The sequence below is a fragment of the Carassius carassius genome, chromosome 12, assembly GCF_963082965.1.
Source record: "Carassius carassius chromosome 12, fCarCar2.1, whole genome shotgun sequence".
Lineage (NCBI taxonomy): Eukaryota > Metazoa > Chordata > Actinopteri > Cypriniformes > Cyprinidae > Carassius > Carassius carassius.
The window spans coordinates 31700659-31724313 of NC_081766.1; the positions used below are offsets into that span (position 1 = coordinate 31700659).

Here is a 23655-nt window from a genome sequence, read left to right on the forward strand (position 1 = left end):
GCGGCCTCCAAGGCTTTCAACTTGGGTGTGGCCTTGCAGGACATTTGTGCTGCGGAGGGCTGGACCTCATCACGCAATTTTGTCCGCTTCTACAACCTAGACCTTGCATCTACCCCAGGGTCCCAAGTTTTCTCTTCGCTCAAGACATACACACACAGGGCAGGGACTTGCTCGTATGGCATAGTGGGTATTCTCATTCCCAAAGCGTTTCTTGATGCAGCTCGAGTTCCTGAAGGGGAACTTCTCCAGGTTACGTATGTAATCATGGTTCCCTGAGGGAACGAGACGCAGCATCTCTTTGCCATACTCCCTGCATCCCTGCAGGTGCTACTTCATCGAAGCTAACTTGCGCGACTGTCGGATGAGCTTTTATACTTCCTGGTTGCTCAAATCACCCCGCTGCTCCATTTGGCTTTTACACGTACTTCAGAATGAGGTCATGAGGGGCATTCCCAAAGCGTTTCTCGACACAGTGTCTTTTTCCCTCTGAGACCATGGTAACATACGTAACCATAAGACAATTTATATGAAACAAAAATCTTTTTTAACATTATAAATGTTTTTACTATCAATTTTGATAAATTCAATTTGTTCTTGCTGAATTCTGACACTGACAAAATATCATTGCTGGTATTACTAGATCTCAGTGCTGCATTTGACACTGTTGATCATAACATACTACTAGAGAGACTGGAAAACTGGGTCAGGTTTTCTGGGATGGTACTCAAGTGGTTCAGGTCATACTTAGAAGGGAGAGGCTATTATGAGAGTCTAGGAGAGCATAAGTCCAAGTGGAAATCCATGACATGCGGAGTCCCACAAGGGTCAATTCTTGCACCACTCTTGTTTAGCCTGTATATGCTCCCACTAAGTCAAATAATGAGAAAAAAACAACTTGCCTATCCCAGCTTTGCATATGATACCCAGATTTACCTAGCCTTATCTCCAAATGACTACAGCCCTGTTGACTCCCTCTGCCAATGTATTGATGAAATTAAAAGGAAAGGAAAAAATTGAAGTCATTGCATTTGGAAACAAAGATGAAGTTTTCAAGGTGAATGCATACCTTGACTCTAGGGGTCTAACAACTAAAATCAAGTCAGGAATCTTGGTGTGATTCTGGAGACAGACCTTAGTTTCAGTAGTCATGTCAAAGCAGTAACTAAATTAGCATACTATCATCTAAAAAACATTGAAAGAATTAGATGTTTTGTTTCCAGTCAAGACTTGGAGAAACTTGTTTATGCCTTTATCACCAGCAGGGTGGACTATTGTAATGGGCTCCTCACCGGCCTTCCCAAAAAGACCATTAGACAGCTGCAGCTCATCCAGAGCGCTGCTGCCAGGATTCTGACTAGAGCCAGAAAATCTGAGCATATCACACCAGTCCTCAGGTCCTTACACTGGCTTCCAGTTACATTTAGGATTGATTTTAAAGTACTTTTACTTGTTTATAAATCACTCAATGACCTAGGACCGAAATATATTGCAGACATGCTCACTGAATATAAACCTAACAGAGCGCTCAGATCACTAGGATCGAGTCAGTTAAAAATACCAAGGGTTACCTTGGATAATACCAACAAAACAAGGGGAGTCCGCCTTTAGTTACTATGCCGCCCGCAGCTGGAATCAGCTTCCAGAAGAGATCAGATGTGCTAAAACACTAGTCACATTTAAATCTAGACTCACACCATCTGTTTAGCTGTGCATTTACTGAATGAGCACTGTGCGATGTCCGAACCGATTGCACTGTATTTTGTGTATTCACTGTATTTTGTTTTAAATTCATTCCATTTTTAATCATTTCCAAAGTTTTAAAATTGCTTGTTTTTAATTTTGTTTTTATTTTTCATTATTATTTTACTTTCTTTTATGTTAAGCACTTTGAATTACCATTGTGTATGAAATGTGCTATATAAATAAACTTGCCATGCCTTGAATAAAAGCATTAATTTCTTAAAAAAATAGTACTGACCACAATCTTTTGAATGTTAATCTACAAGAATCAATGATGCTCCAGATCTTTAATTAATTGAAAAACATTACATTAATCAACATAAAAATCACTACATCATACATAAATGAGTTGAATACGTATTTTTTTATATTATTATTATTAACATATCTCTGATTCCTGAAATAAAATTAATTTACTTTTTTTTTTTACCAGGAAAAGATATTATAATGAAAAAGATAAATAAATAATAAAGAATCAAATTCTAGAATATAAAACTTTGACAATGTTTTACTAAAATATTATTCCTGTTAAAAAAACGAAACATACAAGAATGAAAAGTCATAGAAAATCATTGATCAGAATCCCTGATGTAAATTCTTTTAAAATGAGTGCTATGCTCTTATGGTTGCTTAAAATATAATCAATGTTATGTTAATGTTATGTTAAATATGATATATTACTAAAAATATATATTATTTTCAGAGTTTTCTCCACATTCAATGTGTCTCTCTATAGCTAACAAATGAAATAATATTGTGTTTTAGCTTCTCTTGATGCAAAACTAATACCATACTAGACCCAAGTTATTTGAGGTGACCACCTCACTCCAGCCTTGACAAGATTATACTTCAGTTTGATTTAAGACTCAGTTTTGTAAAATAACCTCTATGGCTTTTAGGAAAGTCAGTTTAGCAAATAGACACTAGCTACAGTTGGTCTTTATTTGGACACAGATAGATTTCAGCATTAAGTGTAAAATGGTGTGTTGACATTCTGTTTCTGAACACTGTGTGTTTGTGGCTTGTTTTTTCTAAGTGCATCTGCATTAATGTCAATACAGCTGTAATGGAATTTCTGTAGAGGAGCTTTTTCATTAGCCGTAGTTTTGTAAATGCTCCCATACCAATGAACTTCTTTAATTGGGCACTGGATAGAGAGTATTTGATAGAATTTGAGCACATCATATATTTTTTTTTTTTAACATCATTGGGGTCGGATGAGATGGTGGTATTGTAATTAATGCTAACTGCTGTAAATTACTGTGTGTTCTTTCTTGTTGTTGAAATAAGCCAAAAGCATAATTTTCTAACCCACTCTCAGACATTAAAGCAGTGGGACTTATTAATTTATAATTGCATGGATTTTTTCACATTTATAAAACCACCCAGTGTATCGTATTTATGTCTATGTGTGATTTTAGTTGTTCCTACAATTTTTTTATTATTATTTTTTTATGTGCATTGAGAATAAATGTTAGTATGAAAGTTATTGATGAATAACATTAATGTATAACTTTGCCTAAGTTCATGCTTAGGCACAGTCACTTACAGTCACGGTCTACAGTGATTTTCAAAAAAGAGAAATAAAAGTTTTAAAAAAGTACAAAAAATGTAAATGTTTTTTTTTAATATATATATTAGTTTAATAGAACATCAGTAGATTCTGGTTTTAACCTTTTTAGTCCTGTTGGTCTAAAAGCAAATAAACCTTTGCATGGATTTAATTTTTTTTTTTTATAAAATTACTTTTGTTTGATTAATGTGGGTTTTATTAATGTTTCTAATATTTTTGTTTCGTAAGAGAAAATATGATTCTGAGAAGACATCACAATAAACATTAAGGTCTTTCAAATTAGGCTATTAAATAGTGGTCGACCGATATATCGGCCTTGCCGATATTTGTCATTTTTCATGCCAGGATGATTGGCGGATCTGAGCAGACCGCTCTAAATATTTTAATGGTGCCTAGATTCTCAAATGTCATATTTATAGTAGTAAATGATCAATAAACTTGGTTAGGAGTATGTTTTTTGACTTAAAAATTCTTACAGCTTTAAGCGTTTACATGTCTGTGCTTGTGTGTTTGACAGGAGCTGGTTGGCAGCAGCCCTCAGCAGAGGAACTGGAAAGGAATCGCCATCGCCCTGCTGGTCATCCTGGCCATCTGCTCTCTGATCGTCACTTCCGTCATTCTTCTCTCACCAAGTGAGTGATGCTGTCTGCATGCCTCTCACATTTAATCATAAATACAAGTCTAATATGCAAACAAAAAGTAATTGTGTCCTCATTCCTGACATGTGTATTTCTCAACATAAACCTGTAATTGTTAGATCTGTGTATATGGTTAGTATAATCTCTCATTGTACAATGCAAATATACTAGTAAGTATGTTTATGGCTGTCTACTTGCATATTATCATTGTTTACTAATCCATTTAGTTTTCTGGTTTAGATCAAAGCTATCCCTCTAATGAATAATGGGACTGTAATGTAGGTCATGCTGAGATCTAATTGGGAATACATTTTTAAACATTAATGTTTATAGTCATATACGCATTTGGCAAAACATCACAGGTAGTTTTTGTGCGTTGTTTGCCATCCTATTTACTTCTCATTATAAAGATGAAACACAGGAGCAGTTCATGTTCAGGATAGCATAAAATGGGGAACTCGTGGCCTAGTGGTTAGAGAGTTTGACTCCTAACCCTAGGGTTGTGGGTTCGAATCTCGGGCTGGCAATATCATGACTGAGTTGCATATTGAGCAAGGCACAGAACCCCCTACCACTCCCCGGGTGCTGCAGCATAAATGGCTGCCCACTGCTCTGGGTGTGTGTTTGTGTTCACTGCTGTGTGTGTGCACTTTGGATGGGTTAAAGCTGCAGTCGGTAACTTTTGACGCTCTAGCGGTTAATAAACAGAACTGCTTGCATCTTGCGGAAGAACATTGTAGCTGGAGCTAATTATCTCTGTTTATGTCTATGAAGAATCACAAAGGTACTGGGTTACTCCGCCGCGGTACCTACCCGAAGCAATCTAAAATAGCCAGAATATAGGTGTACCCTAGTGATCTACGACAGGCTAAAAACACGGTTTGGAAAATGGATTCATGGTGTACTCGCTTATTATAAACATTTTGTAAATTTTGAACACAAAAAAGTTACAGACCGCAAGCTCTGATTGGTTGTTTCTTACGGGGAGTGGTGTATTTCTGCAAATGGCAATAGGACCACTGGGAGGTCCTATTTTTTTTTTTTTTTTGCAGCAATTGCTGTACACTTCAATGATAATTTTGTACCAATGTAAAACTGTGTTGTTAAACCAGGAGAGACAAGGTGATGAAGATGCCAAGCAGCTGCTGCAGCCAAAATATTCCTGGTTATGGGTTCAATTATAGTGATTTTCCAGGGTAATTAGTATAGCATGTATTTATTTGACTGTACTTCAACACAAGAAAAGTGGGCCACAATGTTTCCCCAGAGTTCATTTATTTTATTATATATATATATTTTTTTTTTTTAACAAAAGTGTTAGAATATGAAAACATGGATCAGTTGTTAAAGAGCCCAAATTAGGGTCGCCTGAAGGAATGAGTGAACTCTTTTTTAACCCTCGCCCTTTGTGTGGGGCTGGCAGAGAGTCGTCTAAAAGTGGCAGGTTTATTTTCTTTTTTTTTTTCATTATTAATTAATTTATATATATATATATATATATATATATATATATATATATATATATATATATATATATAGCTTTATTATTTTAGTTTTCATCATTTTACTTCAACCCGCAACATTTCCATTTATTTTTAAATTTTTAATGATATATATATATATATATATATATATATACATTTTATTACTGTAAAATTTCCATATACTTCAACTTAGATACTTGAGATCAGTTTCTGTTTTAAATTTTTAAGTATAATTTTTATCTAATTGCATGTTATTTCCATCTAAATTATATTATACTGACTTAAATAGTGTTTTGAAAAAATTAAGATAAAGATAAAATGGGGTTAAATTCATGTAATAAGTAAATGGAAGATCATATTGAATGTTGCCATGACTTTTTTAAGTGAATTACAGATTTATTTTATGTTTATTGGTTGTTGTTTTTTTTAGCTATGGATAATGATTATAACAATAAGAAATGGATGGTCATTTCACTTTGCCTTTCTTGCTTCTACTCTTGCAAAGTGTTGCAAGCCGGTTGTAAAGTTTTAAAATACTGAATGGATACTTGTTATCTAGGGAGACAAACTATGATCAATGTGTGGATCAATAGAGCTCTAAATAGAATGAGAAACACTAGGGAGGCCAGTCTCACCCTGCACCTCGTGTTAGCTCTGGTAATTGGCTTTGTATATATATATATGTATGTATGTATGTGTTGTTGTTTTTCCAATTTATTTATTTATTTATTTTGGTTTGTGTGTGTGTGTGTGGGGGGGGGGGTCTTATGAGGCCCAAGGGAGGCTGGTTCCAGTAGCCGTGCCACAGTAGCCATGTGTTTTACTCACCCCCGCCCTGATGCATCCTAGGTGTATATGACTTTCCCTTTCAGACGTATTCAGTAAGAGTTATATTAAAAATTGTCTTTGATCTTTCAAGCTCTATCATTGCAGTCAGCGGGTGTTGCATTGCTTCAGTCCAAAAGATGTGTAATAAAAAGCCCTTCCATAAAAAAAGTGTCTCACACAGCTCTGGGGGGTGAACAAAGACCTCCTGTAGCGAATCGATGTGTTTTTGTAAGAAAACTATCCATATTTAAAACATAATAATCAGTAGCTTGTGCTCAAAGTTATAAACCAAAGCATTTCCAGGGGAATGACGTATGAGGTCTGCTCTGGCCATGCGCTGCTCAGAAGTGACGCACACGGAAATGCAGCAGAGAGATTAAAACAAAACTACAGTCACTAATCAGAAGTACAAAACGAGAGGATTGGTAAAGAAGAATGTCAGAGGATTTCTATATAAGCCAAGAGGAGACTGGTTTTCCTTTGCTAAAGTGAGGAAACTTTGCTTCCTTTGCTCCTGTAAACAAAGATTGGTTTTCACGAGACTCATCGACCCTATCGAGTCAATACAGGAGCCCTTTGTTCACCCCCGGAGCCATGTGAGAAACTTATTTTTATGGAAGGGAGCTTTTTATTTCACGTCTTTTGGACTGGAGCAAAACAACACCCGCTGACTGCAACGATAGAGCTTGAAAGAGCAAAGACAACTTTTAATATAACTCCGACTGGATTTGTCTGAAAGAGGAGTCATATACACCTAGGATGCCTCGGGGGTGAGTAAAACACAGCCTAATTTGAATTTTTGGGTGAATTAACCCTTTAAACTTGAAGAGCAAATTTGTAGGAGATCTTCTACAAATTTGCTCTTCAAGTTTAAAGGGTTAAGTAAATCATAATCTATAAACAAGAAAAATGGGGATGATTTTTGTATTTTTGAAAACACCAAACACTTATTGTTGAATGTATTTTGTTTTTAAATCAAAATGGATTATGCAATACATTTATATTAAATACAATTATCTAAACTTTAGAGTGTCCAAGCTAGATTAAACCCACCTTTTTGAAATATTTTAGTACGACTTAAGTACATATTTATATTTAATTTCAAACATTTTTATTGTCTTTGAAATTAGGTTAAAGTGTACTGCTGAATGTACTGACAAGCATTTATGGTAAACTGAATGTATTTTAATGTATTTATATTATCAATTACACATTTGGAATGATGCAGTTGGAGGTTAGTATATTCAAAATATATTATTTCTACACACAAAATCTAATTACACTGCAGTTAAAAGTACTTTGCATGTGCTTTAGTATGGTAGTCAAAACACAAATATACGTATACTTTAAAGTAATAAATATTATGAAACAGAATGACTTTAAATGTAATTCAAAGTCAAACTTTTAACTTGACATTAAAGCACGCTTTAACCACATCAACTCTGGAAACCCACCGGTGGGTCCAATATTGCAAATGCCTAATTCTCAAAAAATCAAAATAACAGCTGAAGTGGTTAAAAAGTGTGAAAAGTAGCCATGAGTCTCATGAAACTCATGAAAATATATAGTACCTATATATATATATATGTATATAATCAATTTTAGCATACTAATTGAAATAACTGGCCATCTGTGTACAACTTTTGTAAATGTAAAACTATAATCTTTCAAGAATTTCAACTATTTTAAACTTTATTAAGCTGTTTGGCTTGACAAACTTCTCTTTTCTTGTCTGTTCTTGTAATATTGTCCAAATCTTCTGCTCACAGGTGATGATGACAGTCTGGCCTCCAAGAAGAAAGTAACGATTGAGGACATCTTCAGTGGGAAGCTCCAGGCACATGACCCTGAGGCCACATGGATAAGCGGTGAGTGACAGATGAGTTTTACTCTCTGTTGTTCAGCTGCCAGCGCTGTGGGTGGATGCAGCACCTTTTGCATCATCTCATTACACCAAAGAAAGAAATTGCATCAGGATCTGATCGAATGCAATCTCTGTGGTACTTTAGATCAGGGGTTTTCAAACTGTGGGTCGCGACCCACTCGTGGGTCACGGAATGGAACAAGGTGGGTCGCACAAAGTCACTTGGCTGCAGCTAATTTTGCGTTTCAATGACACACAGACACTAACACAGTTCAGTCTAGGGCTGCACGAATGTGACGAGTGGGGCGGGGCCTAGTGCCATGGGAACAGAGCTAGGCCGGTGGAGTGATTGGGAAATGAGCAACACTCACCGGTCTCAAGAACCACGGAGGAGATCGGAAAGATACAAAAGAGGAGCGATGACAGTGAAGGACGAGAGAGGACCAGGCCTGGGTTTTATTTTGTGTTTGTTTTTTATTTGTGCACGGCAGTCATCCGAGAGGGGCTGTCGCGCTGTTTTGTGTTTATTTGGTTATTAAAACTTTGTTTGATTGTCCGCCGGTTCCCACCTCTTTCCACGAAGGAGTCATCGAGGCGGTGGGCTGGAGTGAGTTCGCCCCCCCCCCGGCAACTCACTCCAGCCCACCACATCGAGCACCCTCGGCGGCAGACTCCTTCGCCCTGCTCGATGGCACTGCGGATTCACCCCAGCGGCGAAGGATCTTCGGCAGCGCGCCCCTCCTTCCTCCCTGGCTTCGGCACCAGTGTAAAACATTAAAATCTTCACAATCACAGGAAGAAGGAGGCGGGAACTGGGAACCCACTCATCACAACGATATAGCCCACCAACATTAATAATGAACTGCAATATCCTTAGTGTGATTTTCAAATTGCAATTAAGTCCGTGTGCGTTGCGTGTTTTGAAGGTCTCAGAGCAATGTCATTAAAAGGTTCAATCGGTCTTTTTTTTACCTATTTCACAATTATTTTAATCTCCAAACTGTTTTAGATAGTTCTGCTTTGCTTCTTATGCTTTTCTAAAAAAGTGTTGGATTGTGCTCCGTTCTCGCCGACACACACGGAAGGATCATGAATGCAACAAAACACAGCAGCGCAGATCACACTTCACTGGAGTGAGCCTGCTTCACGTTTTTATGGACACTACATATTTTAACGCCAGTAAACAAAAATTAAAACTTGTAAATTTGTAGTGAAATTTTCAGTTGTACTCTAAAATAAAATGGTTATTTTTCTTAAATACTTAATTTCTGTCATAAAAAATTTAAGTAAGATTAGGTTTAAAGTAATTTCACTCGTTGTTTTTTTTTTTTTTTTAATATTTTGGTGGGTCGTGAAATATATTACACTTGTCTAGGTGGGTCGTGGAATGGAAAAGTTTGGGAACCACTGCTTTAGATGAAAATCCCCATTTAATAGGGACAGGTGTGGAGATATATTCTCCCCCTGCATTGCTTATTTTCCTCTTCCTTTGTTCAGACTTGAATTCTTTCAAGTTGGTTTAGAGACTCTTGGTTTTCATCATACACTTAAAGCAAATGACTGCAGAGCAGACCCAGAATTACTTTATTGTCTTTTATTGACTGCAGAACTTGGATAGAGCTATATATTCATTTTCATTGCTGAACATACCTGTTAAAAAAAAAACGCTTTTCTAGCTGGTTTAGACTGGTACATGGTCTTAATCTGGTTCAAATTGGTAATTTATGATCATCGGATGAAACATACTGGTAAACATGGTTTGCTCAATGCGATTTCTAGCTGGGTTGTTTATTTTTGACAAGGCAGACAATCTTGTTCAAGTAGTTTAGTATGAAAAAGGTTATTTTAAAAAAGGTAATTGTGATTTTTATCTCGCAATTAAGACATTTTCTCACAATTCTGTGCTTATATTCAACAATTTTGTTCAAGTCCTTTTTCTCAGAATTGTGAAATGTACATTTTGCTCACAATTTTAAGAAAAAATGTCAAAACTGTGAGATAAAAAAATCATTATTTTTATTTTTAGTTTCATAGTAGAAACAAAAACAATTGTGAGATGTAAAGTCATAAATGCTAGATATTAAATCATAATCGCAAGAAAAAAACATTATTTTTTTATATTTTTATCTTTTATATCAGAATTGCAAGTTTAAAAATTCCAAATTGTGAGATAAAAAAACAAAATTAGATTTTTCTAGGTATGTATTTATTTATTTATTTATTTGCTTTTTAGGCTCCCATAGATACTGGTATACAACCTTGGACCAGCATATCTAGCTACTAGTTAATGTGTTTTTGAAATATATGTTCTTTCTTATGTCACAAATATGTTCAGTATTTTTTAGTTTCATGGACTCTTAGTGTGTATTCTTTAGTTCCTGTGTTCTTTTGTTTGTTTACCGTTATAACCCTCATTTGCTTTGAAGTTGCCAGATCCCAGTTTTCCATTCGCTTGCCTGCTTGGAGTACGTTAAGTGGATTATTAAAGACTTTTGAAACTTTATCATCATCATTTTCCTGTTCTTCCTTCAACCCGGTGACATAAAGTGGAAATTGCACCCCCCCCCCTCCTCAACACCTGCTTCAATGCCAGCTGTCATGACATCTGCTTGATAGAGGGATTTCAGTGTGGACTGGAGGAAGGTCTCTGCCTCGTCATGCCCAAGTTTATCCACTTTGAGAAGTACATCAACTTTACACTGTGGGCAAAGCAGAGGATGACATCAGCCTCATCCAGCCCCACCTCACAGATATCTCACAGCCAGAACCAGAGCCCAGCCCAGCCCAGCAATGGAGATTTCGCCAGAGCCCCCCACAGATGGACAGCTTCCACCCATCGCTATGTATGAGCCAAAGCACAATGAAGTGAATACAGCGCTGACCAGAGCCCCAGAGTGAGTCTGACCAGGGGTGTGAGCCAGCGACATCTGTGGAAGAGGGAATACTGGTGAACTTGAAAAAGGAGGACTGGCTGATAGTCGTACTCTTTCACCATGGACTTATGAGTTCTTGGGTATCTGGTTTCACCTCTGCCTAAGTGCCCTGTACCAGCGGTGTCACTCAGTGCCATTGGCTCTCTCGGTCTGCACCCTGGGACCCCCTAATATTGGCTCCATCTCCATCAGTCGTTCCATAGATATCGTCGGCTACCTTCACATCATGGCTCCTCCTTCCATCGACTCTGCCTTGGGCTGTCATCCTTGCTGTGCTCTGGGTCAGGCCAATCCTCCCATCATCTCTACCATAGATGCTACCACCTTCCACTTAGGGCTGTGCGATATGGACAAAAAAAACCTATCACAATTTCTTTGATCAATTTTAATAAGGATTTTGACACACACAGACATGCTTTACAATCATAAATGCATTCAGTATGAATTTGAAACATATTTCCAAAAGAAAACCAATTAGAGCCTTATCAAAAACTTGTAACATGTCTCTAGAACAGACATAAGGCAAAATAATCACTAATTAAAAGTGTGACAAAAGACATATGGCAAAAAAAAAAAGTATTTTTTCTTTTTTCTTTTTTGCCATGCATTTGTTCATAGAGCTCATTGTAGCGGTGCCTCAGGTGTTGAAATATATTTGTTGCACCAGGTTCACACGTACTCTGTCTGCAGTGTATACAGTATGTGTAAGCAGTGCAGAAGCAGCAGCGAGAGCACGTTATTGTAACGCAAAAGCACATTAAAATAATAGGCGAACGCGAATCTCTCCGCTCGCATGCAGATTTCCTTTGCTCTGTCACAAAACCAGACACGCATGCTCAGATACACGCTGGTCTCGCCTGGAGAGAGTGTGCACACTTAAAACGTGTCTCCTCTCGCTCAAACTGTGTCCTGTGCACTCACAACTCTCTCTATGCTCATGTGCTAGATATTAATTATTTTCGCGCCTTTCTATTTCTAACCTTTTCTGTTCACATCTTTCACATCTTTTACCATGTGCAGTGTGAATGCTCTGATTCGTTAACATGGGCTCTGAATAAATATGCATCACAGACAGTGTGTGAACCTGGAGTTAGGCATATGACCAGTCTGTTCTGTTCTCGCGCTCCATTTAGGCGCACTGCTTTCTGATTGGATCAGATAGCATACTGCGGGAGGTCGGGGCTTCTGAAAATCATGCTATGAAGCGATTTAGAAATCGTGCACGCTCAAATCATGATTTTATGACCATTTCAATAAATCACACAGCCCTACTTCCACTCCTCCTTGGGTTCTTTGCCTGTCTGTCAGTCAGTTTGTTAATGGTCATTGTTCGTTCATGTTAGCTCAAGCCCATTAAATAATATTAAAGTAGGACTTAAGTACATCTTTATGCATTTTCATAATTCTGTTGTCTTGAAATAATGTTAAAGTCTACTGACAAATGTACTGACAAGAATATATAAATATAATTTGTCATCTCAATTAAAACTTGTATTTCATGCATTGTAATATATTTGTAATAACACATTTCCAATGATGAAGTTGCTATTTTGTACAATTAAAATATATTAACTTTAAATATATTATAAAAAAAAAACACAGTTGAGACTATAATCAAAAACTTTACTTTAGTTGGTTAGTCAACACCTCAAAATAAGTGTACTTCTGTAAAGCATGACAAAAGGTGATAAAACGATTAAAAATATGTTAAAAAGTGAAATTTTTAAAATGCGATTACAAAGTGCGCTTTCTAACAAGTGTAATAAAGTGTGTTAAGTCATATAGTCAGTGGAACTGTCTTGAAGTACAATTAGGTATAATTACTCGTTAAGTACAAGTGGCCTTTTTCATTAATATTACACATATTTAAAAAATTATACTTTTGATATACACTACAAGTGCGCATTCAGTACAGTTAATCACACTTCTTTGTCACAAAGGAAGCTATTACATGAACAAATCAATGGTAGGGTTCTGGAAGAAAAGCTCTGCTGTCTCAGACTACAGTGCTCATGCTGACAGCAAGGAAAGCATAATCACTAAAACCAACACCGAACTTCAGAGAATAGAAACTTTAACCAAGTTTTTACTGTTTTTACACGCCATCATTGCAGTTCTCACTGAGGTTGTTCTGGTGTATATCTCTAATGCTAAGGCTTTTGTTGATGCTTTTATTATTGTAATTTTTCTGTGCTTGAAATTTCAATTGATTTTTGGCAGGGTGAAGAATGGGGTGTCCTTGTGTCCTTGTTATAAAGGTGCAGCCCTGGTACCTTGTAAACCGTGCAAAAGATGCAAATCGTGTTTTCATCTGCATTTTGATTAATCCGTTTTTGTTATTCTGCTGCTGAAAATGCATTTGTTGATTTAAGGCTATGTTTACCTTGGAGAATCAGCCCTATTATTCTGTCTCTGACATGCTCCACAACTCAGCGCCGAGCCTTTCTAAAAGCGGTCACTCGTCTGTATTATTTATCAAGGCGGGTGCTATCTGCATTCAGGTCTGGAACACACTTGTTTACCAGGGTAGGTATAACATTTACAACCTGAATATATGAAGAACACAGTTGCTTTAGCAAAACAGGAACTAACTTTTAAAGCTGGTACAAATGAGCCATGGCTTTAAAATGAGCTGTAAAAGGGGTTTAAAGGCTTTTAAAAATAAATGAATGAATACATTTATGTGCTGTAAAAATGACCCCAAACCATTTTATGTGCATGAAGCACAACAGCTGTCTGTTCTCCTGAATGAAGCTATTGTCCATAAATCTTACCCTATTGTCATTTATCGATCTGCTAGTTCATACACTGCAAAAAAATGTATGAGCCAATTACTTAAAAAAATTAAGGTAACAATATTACACATAATATTTTTGAGTATTTTTTCAGGCTTGATTTTATAATAGAATCTTCCTGAATAAATCATGTGAAATCTCCTAAATTAATTAATCTATGACACAATGAATTTAATATAATTAGGGAAATGTTTTCATTTATTTTAAGTTTATTCTCCAAAAAAAAAAGTGTGATTTTGAGTGAGGTCTGTTTGCATTTTGTTATTTTATACATTTATAAGACTGTATGCAGCCAAACAGATCAAGTAGGAAACCACTTGAGAAATACTGGAAAGTACTGCACTAGCACTAGCAAAGCTACTGCTCATTAAACAAGGTTTAATGCATTAGAAGAGGAGTATCCATAACCATAACCATAACCAGCATAGTGGTAACGATTGCACTGTTCAATGGAAACTTCAATGTAACAGAAACTCATACAAATGTCAAACGCAACTGAACATTGAACAATAATAGATGCTTCCCTTCACTCAAAAACATAAAGTAGCATTTACTTTCAAAATTTACTCTCCATATCCAGCCATATGCAAAGCATGCTGGGAACTAACAATCACCTCTAAAATAAAACTGCAAACTTGAGCTAATTCTCTTAAAAAAAATAGGCAACCTGCTTTACTTAATTTTTTAGTTTATTCAGTTCCTCAATTCAAGCACCAAAACTGCTCACGTCTCCTTAAAAAAGAATGAGGAAAACACATCTCTTGGTTTTATTAGTAAAAAGTCCTCAACATTTTCTATACAACACTGAATCACAATTTCTTTAATGAAATCCACACATTATTTTTAATTATCACCTTAATTTTTATTTTAATGAAAATTATAAGACCCATGATTCATTTTTTACAGTGTATAAATATGTAATAATATAAAATGTTCTAAATTTGTAATACATTTATAAAGTTTGTCATTATAATGTATACAGTGTAGACTGATAGTAGTTTAACATAAGACAACAAGCAACAACATAACAAAAAAATACTATATGTATATATAGGCTATAGTAAATATATATACAGTAAAAGCAATAATATAAAAATATTAACTACTATATATATGTTTACTATATATTTTGAAATGTAATTTATTCCTGTGATGCAAAGCTGAATTTCGGACAGCCTTTACTCCATTCATCATTGTATAATATGACATATGTATATATTAAGTAAGAACCATTCTCATCATTTTTTCATTAATGAGCTTTTCTTAGATCCATACAAGTTCTGAATAGTCTCCAGTTGAATGTTCAATCATGAAAGTTCTTTCAGAAACATCTGCCAGTTGCTTTAGGAGATTTTGGAGGAGGGAATCGGCTTCTCACTTTTGACTCCAAAACTGCCTACAGTGGTTTGATAATATTGAAGTCAGGTGATTGGTCTGGCCAGGGCAGATCAGGTTCTTCTTGTTGCTCCTACACCTTATTTTTCAGGACAGGTGTCCATGATTAAAGTTTTAGCTATAACAGCTCTTTCATAGTTGTTGGCTTTGTGAAGTTCTCTGTGGTCAGCTTTTGTAGAAATAGGGACTTTACTTTTGCTGCAGTGGTTCTGCGTTGTTTAGCCTGTGCTCAACGGTCATCCACTATTCTTATTCACTGATTTGACCATTATTTGTGTACGCGGTCATAATCGTGAAGACCATTGTGCTTAAAACAGCAGATAATTGGGCTGTTGAGGTTACAGATGCTCTTGCTAAACTTTTGGCTTCCATGATTTGTCCTTTGTGTAAATCTGACACAGAGCACGTGTACTAAACACAACTTGTACTACAGTGATATACAGAATGTAGACAAGGCAAAGATAAATAAATGTAATTGCAATGTTTGTTTGTTTTCACTGTCGTCTGCACAAATAATTTGTTATATAGGGTTGGGCAAGTTAACACATTGTGTTAACGCATTAATTGATTAATGCTGATAATTATTTTATCGTGCATTAACACAGTTGTTATTATTATTATTATTATTATTAGTAACACATGTCCCTCTCACAATATATATTGCTTTACACATCTGTCGTTTTTGCTGTCAGAAATATTCACGCAATCATGAGCACGTATCAGAAGATCTGTGCTCCAGCGCGGTTAGTGCTCACACTCACTGATCTATATGTAACTGAACCACGCTCTTGTCCACCTCTTCTAACCGAGCCACGGACTGCTAAACCGAGCGATCACACTGATCACACGAACCAGGCTCCGGGGGTCAAACACGCTCCGGCATGGTTAAGATTGCCTAATTATTCTCCAGCATCCCGCACACATGAGTCTCTCCGCACATCAAGTGTTGTCCCGTGCCACAGTCTTCAGCGATGGGTGCCGTGATCGTGCAGGTCTCTAATAGAAATATGCCTGTTATAATGTTATGACCGAGGCTCTGGACTCTGAGCATAACTTGTTTTTCTATAACAAACTATAAAACATTTTCTATAAAAACGTTAATTTCCTGGCAGTGACAGATAGTTTGTTTTATATTTAATTTAATTACATTAATGTTATACGTTAAGATTTACAAGAAATATTTTAACTGCTACTATCACTCTCTCTCTCTCTCTCTCTCTCTCTCGTGTATGTCAAGGGTAATCTTTCTTTTTTCTTTCAAAGACACTGAACTGCTGTACCGTACCCTTGATGACAATGTGATGCAACTCAATGTGCTGTCCAAAACCAACAGGACTTTGGCAGAGGGCAAGCTGTTCGAGAGTTTCAAAAACCAGGTTCTTACCACTTTGATTAATATGAAAAACTATTATTATTATTTTTACTAAAGAAAAGCAACATCACATCCAAGATGCATGGCCTTTTTTTTCTTCGGTTTCAGGGGTCCTACAAACCAATCAAACTCCAAGTGTCTCCTGATCGAAAATATGTGCTGGTGGCCTACTACATTGTGCCGGTAAATGCTTTGAATTCTGATTTATAATGTGAAGAATCCAGCTGTTTGTTACTCAGATTATCTAGTCTTTTGTTGCAGAGTCCTCTTATCTGTTGCATCACATCTCTTTCTAAAAGATGAAATTATGTGCGTCTGATTGCTTCTAAAGGCCATGTCGTCTGTTCTCTTTGTTCTACAGCTTTATCAGTATTCCTTCACGGCCTACTACATCATCTGCAGCCTTAATTCTCCGTAAGTCTTGTTCTTATGACATTCTCACTGCTTTTTACTGTTCTCTGCCAAGAGAGACATGAATTGTGGGTAGCACTGCCACCTACTGTGTTTCCTAAGAACTGGTGTCATTTCCCCAGAGCTGTCCATGTCTGCAAATATAATTTGTCCTCAGAGTCAGTCTGCAACCCCACCCCTGATCTAAATTATTTATTATATGTAGCATTGTACATTACAAGTGAATTCAGTGAAATACATTAGACTTCAGATAGGTTACACATCTTTACACATCTTTCTCATTCAGCTCACACACACTTCAACAGATACGTCTGATATTATTTAACCCTCTCCGGTGTCAAATCACAATGCATTTCATATATGAATGCATGCATTAATGCAAAGCAACACACACACACACAAAGTTGTCCCGTTTTGAGATTGGTTTGTTTTTGACAGAGAGAGAGTGCAGCTGACCCCTAATGAGGTGCAGAGCACCGCACTGCAGTACGCCGGATGGGGTCCCAAAGGACAGCAGCTGGTAAGAGAAACACAAACACACTCGTACCGCCGATGAGACGATGAGACAAAATGTGCTTTATAGAGGTAAACTTCAAAACTTCAAAGTTACAATTGAATAGCACAAAACACAAACGCTGTTATACGAGGTTCGTTTAATATAACCTATCGATGTAGTCTGTCATTCAAAACAACTTTGATTAGTTTATGATTATGTGGAACATGTAACAGGTTGAAAAGAAAGTGCAATATTTACTGCTTAAACATGCAATATTAATAACATTCAATTGTACAAGTTACTTCACTCCAGAAATGCAAATACAAGCTTTGTATTCTTACTGTATTTAATATTCGTTTTCTGGAAATGGAACATCATGATCATAATCTATATCAAATCCTGGTTTGCCTTCATCCACTGGTCCTGATAGGAATCTAAAGAAGCTAAAATCATCACCTAATCTTTAGAAAAGAGAGTGCTTTAGGCTTTCAGCTCAATTTGACTAAAGCACTAAAGTAAAACAGTTTTTTTCGGGCTGCTAGAAGCTGAGCTGTAAATAGTAATTGCATCTATAAGGCAAGTATATATTTTAGTGTAGCTGTATACTTAAGCTACTCACTATTTCACAGTAAGTCACAAAAAAAATGGTTTTAATTGTTTTGTAGCTTGACATATACATTACAGTTCAAAACTTTGGGGTCGTTTATTTATATATATTTTTTCATAAATTAATATTTTTTTTTCAGCAAGGATGCATTAAATAGATTAAAAGTGACAGTAAAGACATTTATAATGTTACTAAAGATTTCTATTTCAAATAAATGTTCTTTTGAACTCTTTTTTTACTGTCACATAAAAAAATACATTTTAAAATGTATTAAAATACTTATTTGAAAATGTAAAAATAATAGTTTTTTCATGGAATATATGGTTGAATAAATGCAACTTTGGTGAGCATAAGACTTCTTTCAAAAACATTACAAAATTTGCCATCCCCGAACTTTTGAACAATAGTGTATCTTATGAAATCATCCTTATAAAAATGATACTAGAATTAGAAAATAGTGTTTACAATAAAGTCACACTGCTTGATATAATGTATTAACTACCCAGATGTCCATAATTCTGCTCAGTATTTAAATAAATAAACAAGTGTGAGCTGCTCATATCGCCTGATTGTGTCTGGTTCATGCTGGCAGAGCCTTTAGTAAAGCAGCATGACACAACATGACACTCAAAAGAGCTGATTTCAGTTTCTTCCTGAACTCGTTTAGTGGCGTTCAGAAGGGTAAGAGTCACTATTACTCTTCGCCATAGTAAGAGATTCAAAGAAACCCCAAACTAACCAAACTAAGTGATAGTTCATCCAAAACTGAATAATCATTTACTCACCCTCACATAGAGATTCTTACTTCTTCTGAACACAAAATAAGATATTTTGAGGAATTCTGGGCAACAATCATTTGCTGATATAGCCATCGACCTCTATAGTATATTAAAAAAAACTAATCAGTATGGAAGTCAATGGTTTGGTTACCGACATTCTTCAAAATATCTTCTTCTGTGTTCATATCGAACAAGACAAACACGGACACAGAAGCATTACTGTGTTTGTATTAGTAGTCTTATCAGTCAACACAAGAAGTGCGATATAATCCAAGCCTGGAATATGTGTGTTAGTGTTTACCTGCAAACACAAACTCAGAAATATATGGCACTGCATTGCATTGTCATAATCATACGCAGATACGTATTTGTTGTTGTGAGTAAAGCACACATGCTCACTTGTGTTTGTGTGTGCGAGCGGAGCATCAGGTGTGAAATTTTCCGGGCGCCCGTATGCTGTCCCTGAGCCTCCGTGACGCCTCCGGTAATTAGTTTTCCGTGACAGAGCAATCAGCAGGGGTCTGCACTGACAGAACCTACACTGAAGGTCACATCCCAGACTTCTCCAGGGGGAAGAGAGCACGAGAGGGACGTAGAAATAGAGACGTAGAGGAGCTGTACATCACAGGTGTGATGGAGGAGAACGTACACTCTGCGGGACGGGGGCCAGAGTGTAGACACATGCTATTGGCTCCATCCCAAAACCTATTGAACCGCCTTGCTGTCTACTGTCTACATAGGCAGCTGGCCTCTAAAGCTCAAAATACTGTAGCATTGCAACAGTGCCTAATGCATTACATCATGAACAAGATGATGGACCATTGGCTAAACGTCTGATGCATACGGGACACAAAAGTGGAAACACTTCAGGAGTGTCGAAGTCATCATCAGATTGGTTTGAATTATACAGGATTTCCGCGAGACGTGTGTGTCGCGTTCTTTAATGTTCCGCCTGGAAACACAGATACTGTGGATCCAAACCCCTTCACGAAAGAAGAAAGCCGCCGTGTTTACAACTGTGACGACGAGAGCTTATCAGGATCTAAAGTTAGCCTATAAACAAACTACCACTGTAAAGCATCTGTCAAATATATTAATCTTTATTTAAAATTGAGAAGTTGAGAATAGTTTGACTTCTAAAGTCCCAGACAACTGCTGTCCAAGTCCAATTTAGCCACTTGTTAGTAAAAAGCTTTAAAAAATTACAAGTGGGATAGAACTGATATTTTTATGCTGCAGAATAAAATGTGTGTGTGGGGGGGGGGTCTTGAGTTTGTGTTTCCTAGTTTTAGGCTTTGAATCAAAAACCTGTTGACTTCAGGAAGAAATGCTAACTTGTTTCCAGGATTTAGGACTTTCTCCTTCACTCTGTTGGTAGATGTTAAATAGCTTCAGCTTTCTCAACTTCACAATGAAGTTAAATAAATAGTTCACTTTAAAATTAATATTCTGTCATCATTTACGGTCAAATATTAGAATAAGAAAAAGTTTATGTTCCACAGACAGAAGAGACTCGTACAGATTTGGAACATCTTGAGGGTGAACAATCTCTTTAAGAGAAACTATACTTTAGAGAACTCTGTTTATGTGAATACATAATGCAAAGACAATAGTCTGGTAAGCTTACATGGCACAAACAACTATTGGGTAAAATGGCATACTTATTTAATTTTATTCTGTACATTTTATGAGAAATCTTTAAAATCAACATTTGTCCTTCTTCGTCCACCATCTTGAATGTGAAGGATATGCTTCAGTAGATTTATTTGCAATGTGAATATTGTTTGGGTTTGTAAAAAAGTGCTTATGTTCACTTTGCCGCTTTGGATAAAGGTGTCTCCTAAATGAGAAAATATCTGCTAAATCTGTAGATGAATTCCTTTCATTTCAACAAGAACCCATACATGCATCATACATCACTATACGTTTGACAATGAAAAACTGACTTTTATTCCCCATGACATGTTGCCTAAATTTGACTAATGTGACCTTAACACTTAACTTCTAAAAGTTATCTTAAAAGGTAGAATAGTGTTGCTGCCTGTCGGTTATTAGCACAGCTTTTGCTTCAAGAACACTACACCTGTGATGCTCTACAGTGGGATTTGGGAACAGAGCAGTGGTCTGCTATGAGCAGGTCACACAAACATGTTCTTTTTATTGTTTTGCTGCCTGTCGTATGTTTTCATCCTCATTAGACTATAGCATTAAAGCGGTGATTCATTCTGTTCAGTCCATCTGAAATCATTAATGACAGAGCATTGAGCCATTATCTGCTGTATGTCTGTCTCTGTTCCTCGAGTAAATGACAGCGGTTAGAGATTGATAACAATAACATAGAAATACCAGGGCACAACCACAACCATTAGTCAGAAACAATTAATAAATGTAATTAATAAATAATCTTTCACATTAATCTTTGCAATTATTTATTTCATATAAACCGTCATTGAGAAGTTGAAAGAAGTTAGGATGAACCGGTGAATCTGTTGTGCTGAATGAAAAGTGCCGTTCTAAATTGAATTTAAATTGATGCATTGTAAAGCTGTCCTCCTCTCAATGAAATATTGTTACATTGTAGTTTATTATCATTCTTTTAAAGAGTTTGCCTTTTTATTGTTTTCAGACATGGTCTATTTGATTTGCATAAGTTAGTTCAGCATATCTCTGTGATTTTGGCAGAATGTGATTCAGCTGCTGAAAAAAACCCCACCAGAGCTTTTCACACACACACACACACACACACACACACACACACACACACACACTCCCAGAGCTGTCAGTCATCCTGCAGACAGTCTGCCACCAACCCTGATTACTGTAGCATCACACAACATCTTGGATATTCACTAGAGATGTGTGGATGTTTCAAGACATATACAGGTGCTTCCCAATAAATTAGAATTTTGATGAAAAGTTCATTTCAATTGTGAAACTCATGTTTTAAATAAATTCATTGCACACAGACTGAAGTAGTTTAAGTCTTTGGTTCTTTTAATTGTGATGATTTTGGCTCACATTTAACAAAAACCCACCAATCTCAACAAAATAGAATACTTAAAAACATTAAAAACAAAACATTTAGTGAATTGTTGGCCTTCTGGAAAGTATGTTAATTTACTCTACATGTACTCAATACTTGGTTGGGGCTCCTTTTGCTTGAATTACTGCCTCAATTCGGCGTGGCATGAAGGTGATCAGTTTGTGGCTCTGCTGAGGTGGTCTGGAAGCCCAGGTTTCTTTGACAGTGGCCTTCAGCTCATCTGCATTGTTTGGTCTCTTGTTTCTCATCTTCCTTTTGACAATACCTCACAGATTCTCTCTGGGGTTCAGGTCTGGAGAGTTTGCGGGACAGTCAAGCACACTAACACCATGGTCATTTACAAACTTTTGGTGCTTTTGGCAGTGTGGGTAGGTGCCAAATCCTGCTGGAAATTTTAATCAGCATCTTCAAAAAGCTGGTCAGACGAAGGAAGCATGAAGTGCTCCAAAATTTCTTGGTAAACGAATACAGTGACTTTGGTTTAAAAAAAACACATTGGACCAACACCAGCAGGTGACATTGCACCCTAAATCATCACAGACTGTGGAAACTTAACACTGGACTTCAAGCAGCTTGGGCTATGAGCTTCTCCACCCCTCCTCCAGACTCTAGGACCTTGGTTTCCAAATGAAATACAAAACTTGCTCTCATCTGAAAAAAGGGACTTTGGACCAATGGCAACAGTCCAGTTCTTCTTCTCCTTAGGCCAGGTGAGACACCTCTGACGTTGTCTGTGGTTCAGCAAATTCCTCGGTGGCTCTTGATGCCTTGACCCCAGCCTCAGTCCATTCCTTGTGAAGTTCACTCAAATTCCTGAATCGATTTTGCTTGACAATCCTCATAAGTCTGCAGTTCTCTCGGTTGGTTGTGCATCTTTTTCTTCCACACTTTTTTGTTCCACTCAACTTTCTGTTAACATGCTTGGATACAGAACTCTGTTAACAGCCAGCTTATTGGCAATTAATGTTTGTGGCTCACCCTCCTTGTGAAGAGTGTCAATGATTGTCAGAGACCATTTTGAAGGCTCAGGAAACCTCTACAGGTGTTTTGAGTTGATTAGCTGATTGGTGTGTCACCATATTCTAATTTGTTGAGTGAATTGGTGGGTTTTTGTTAAATGTGAGCCAAAATCATCACAATTAAAAGAACCAAAGAATTAAACTACTTCAGTCTGAGTGCATTGAATTTATATAATACATGAGTTTCATAATTTAAGTTGAATTACTGAAATAAATGAACTTTTCCTCGACATTCTAATTTATTGAGAAGCACCTGTAGATTCAAATTTAGTGTAAATCCATCATTTAAATTACCCCCACCCCCCCCCCCATATCAGAATTACTGTTGCTACTCTGTTTTGCTTTTGTACAATGTATAGCTGTATAGCTCCCTTTGTTTTTTACATATGCATGTCAAAAATTCTCCATTTAATATTTTGAAGACTTGAACCCCATTACAACATTGAATACACCTGGACAAAACCTGAATACAAATACTGTGTACTTACATTCTTGTATGAGGAAATTAACTTCTCTTTTTTATGATATAATATAATATATTTGAAACCTATTGTAAAATATTCAGAAATATATCAATAGTTTGAGAGTGTAGGGTGACCAGGTCAGTTATGTCATTCACAATGTTTCACTGAAGTTTGCAGTGAGCTATTTTGTATGTCTGTTTATATAGTAAGAGCA

At 36.6% G+C, this 23655-nt stretch overlaps 1 protein-coding gene across 3 annotated transcripts in view; it reads left to right on the forward strand.

Moving 5' to 3' along the window:
- LOC132155256 (dipeptidyl aminopeptidase-like protein 6) overlaps positions 1–23655 on the forward strand; it is a 167496-nt gene that overhangs the window by 122204 nt on the left and 21637 nt on the right. For all 3 annotated transcript variants that reach the window (XM_059564135.1, XM_059564134.1, XM_059564136.1), the window contains 6 exons: positions 3831–3945; positions 8033–8131; positions 16514–16626; positions 16731–16805; positions 16984–17036; positions 17472–17553. In XM_059564135.1, the coding sequence (XP_059420118.1) occupies positions 3831–3945; positions 8033–8131; positions 16514–16626; positions 16731–16805; positions 16984–17036; positions 17472–17553 (537 nt within the window). The remainder of the gene's footprint in view (positions 1–3830; positions 3946–8032; positions 8132–16513; positions 16627–16730; positions 16806–16983; positions 17037–17471; positions 17554–23655) is intronic.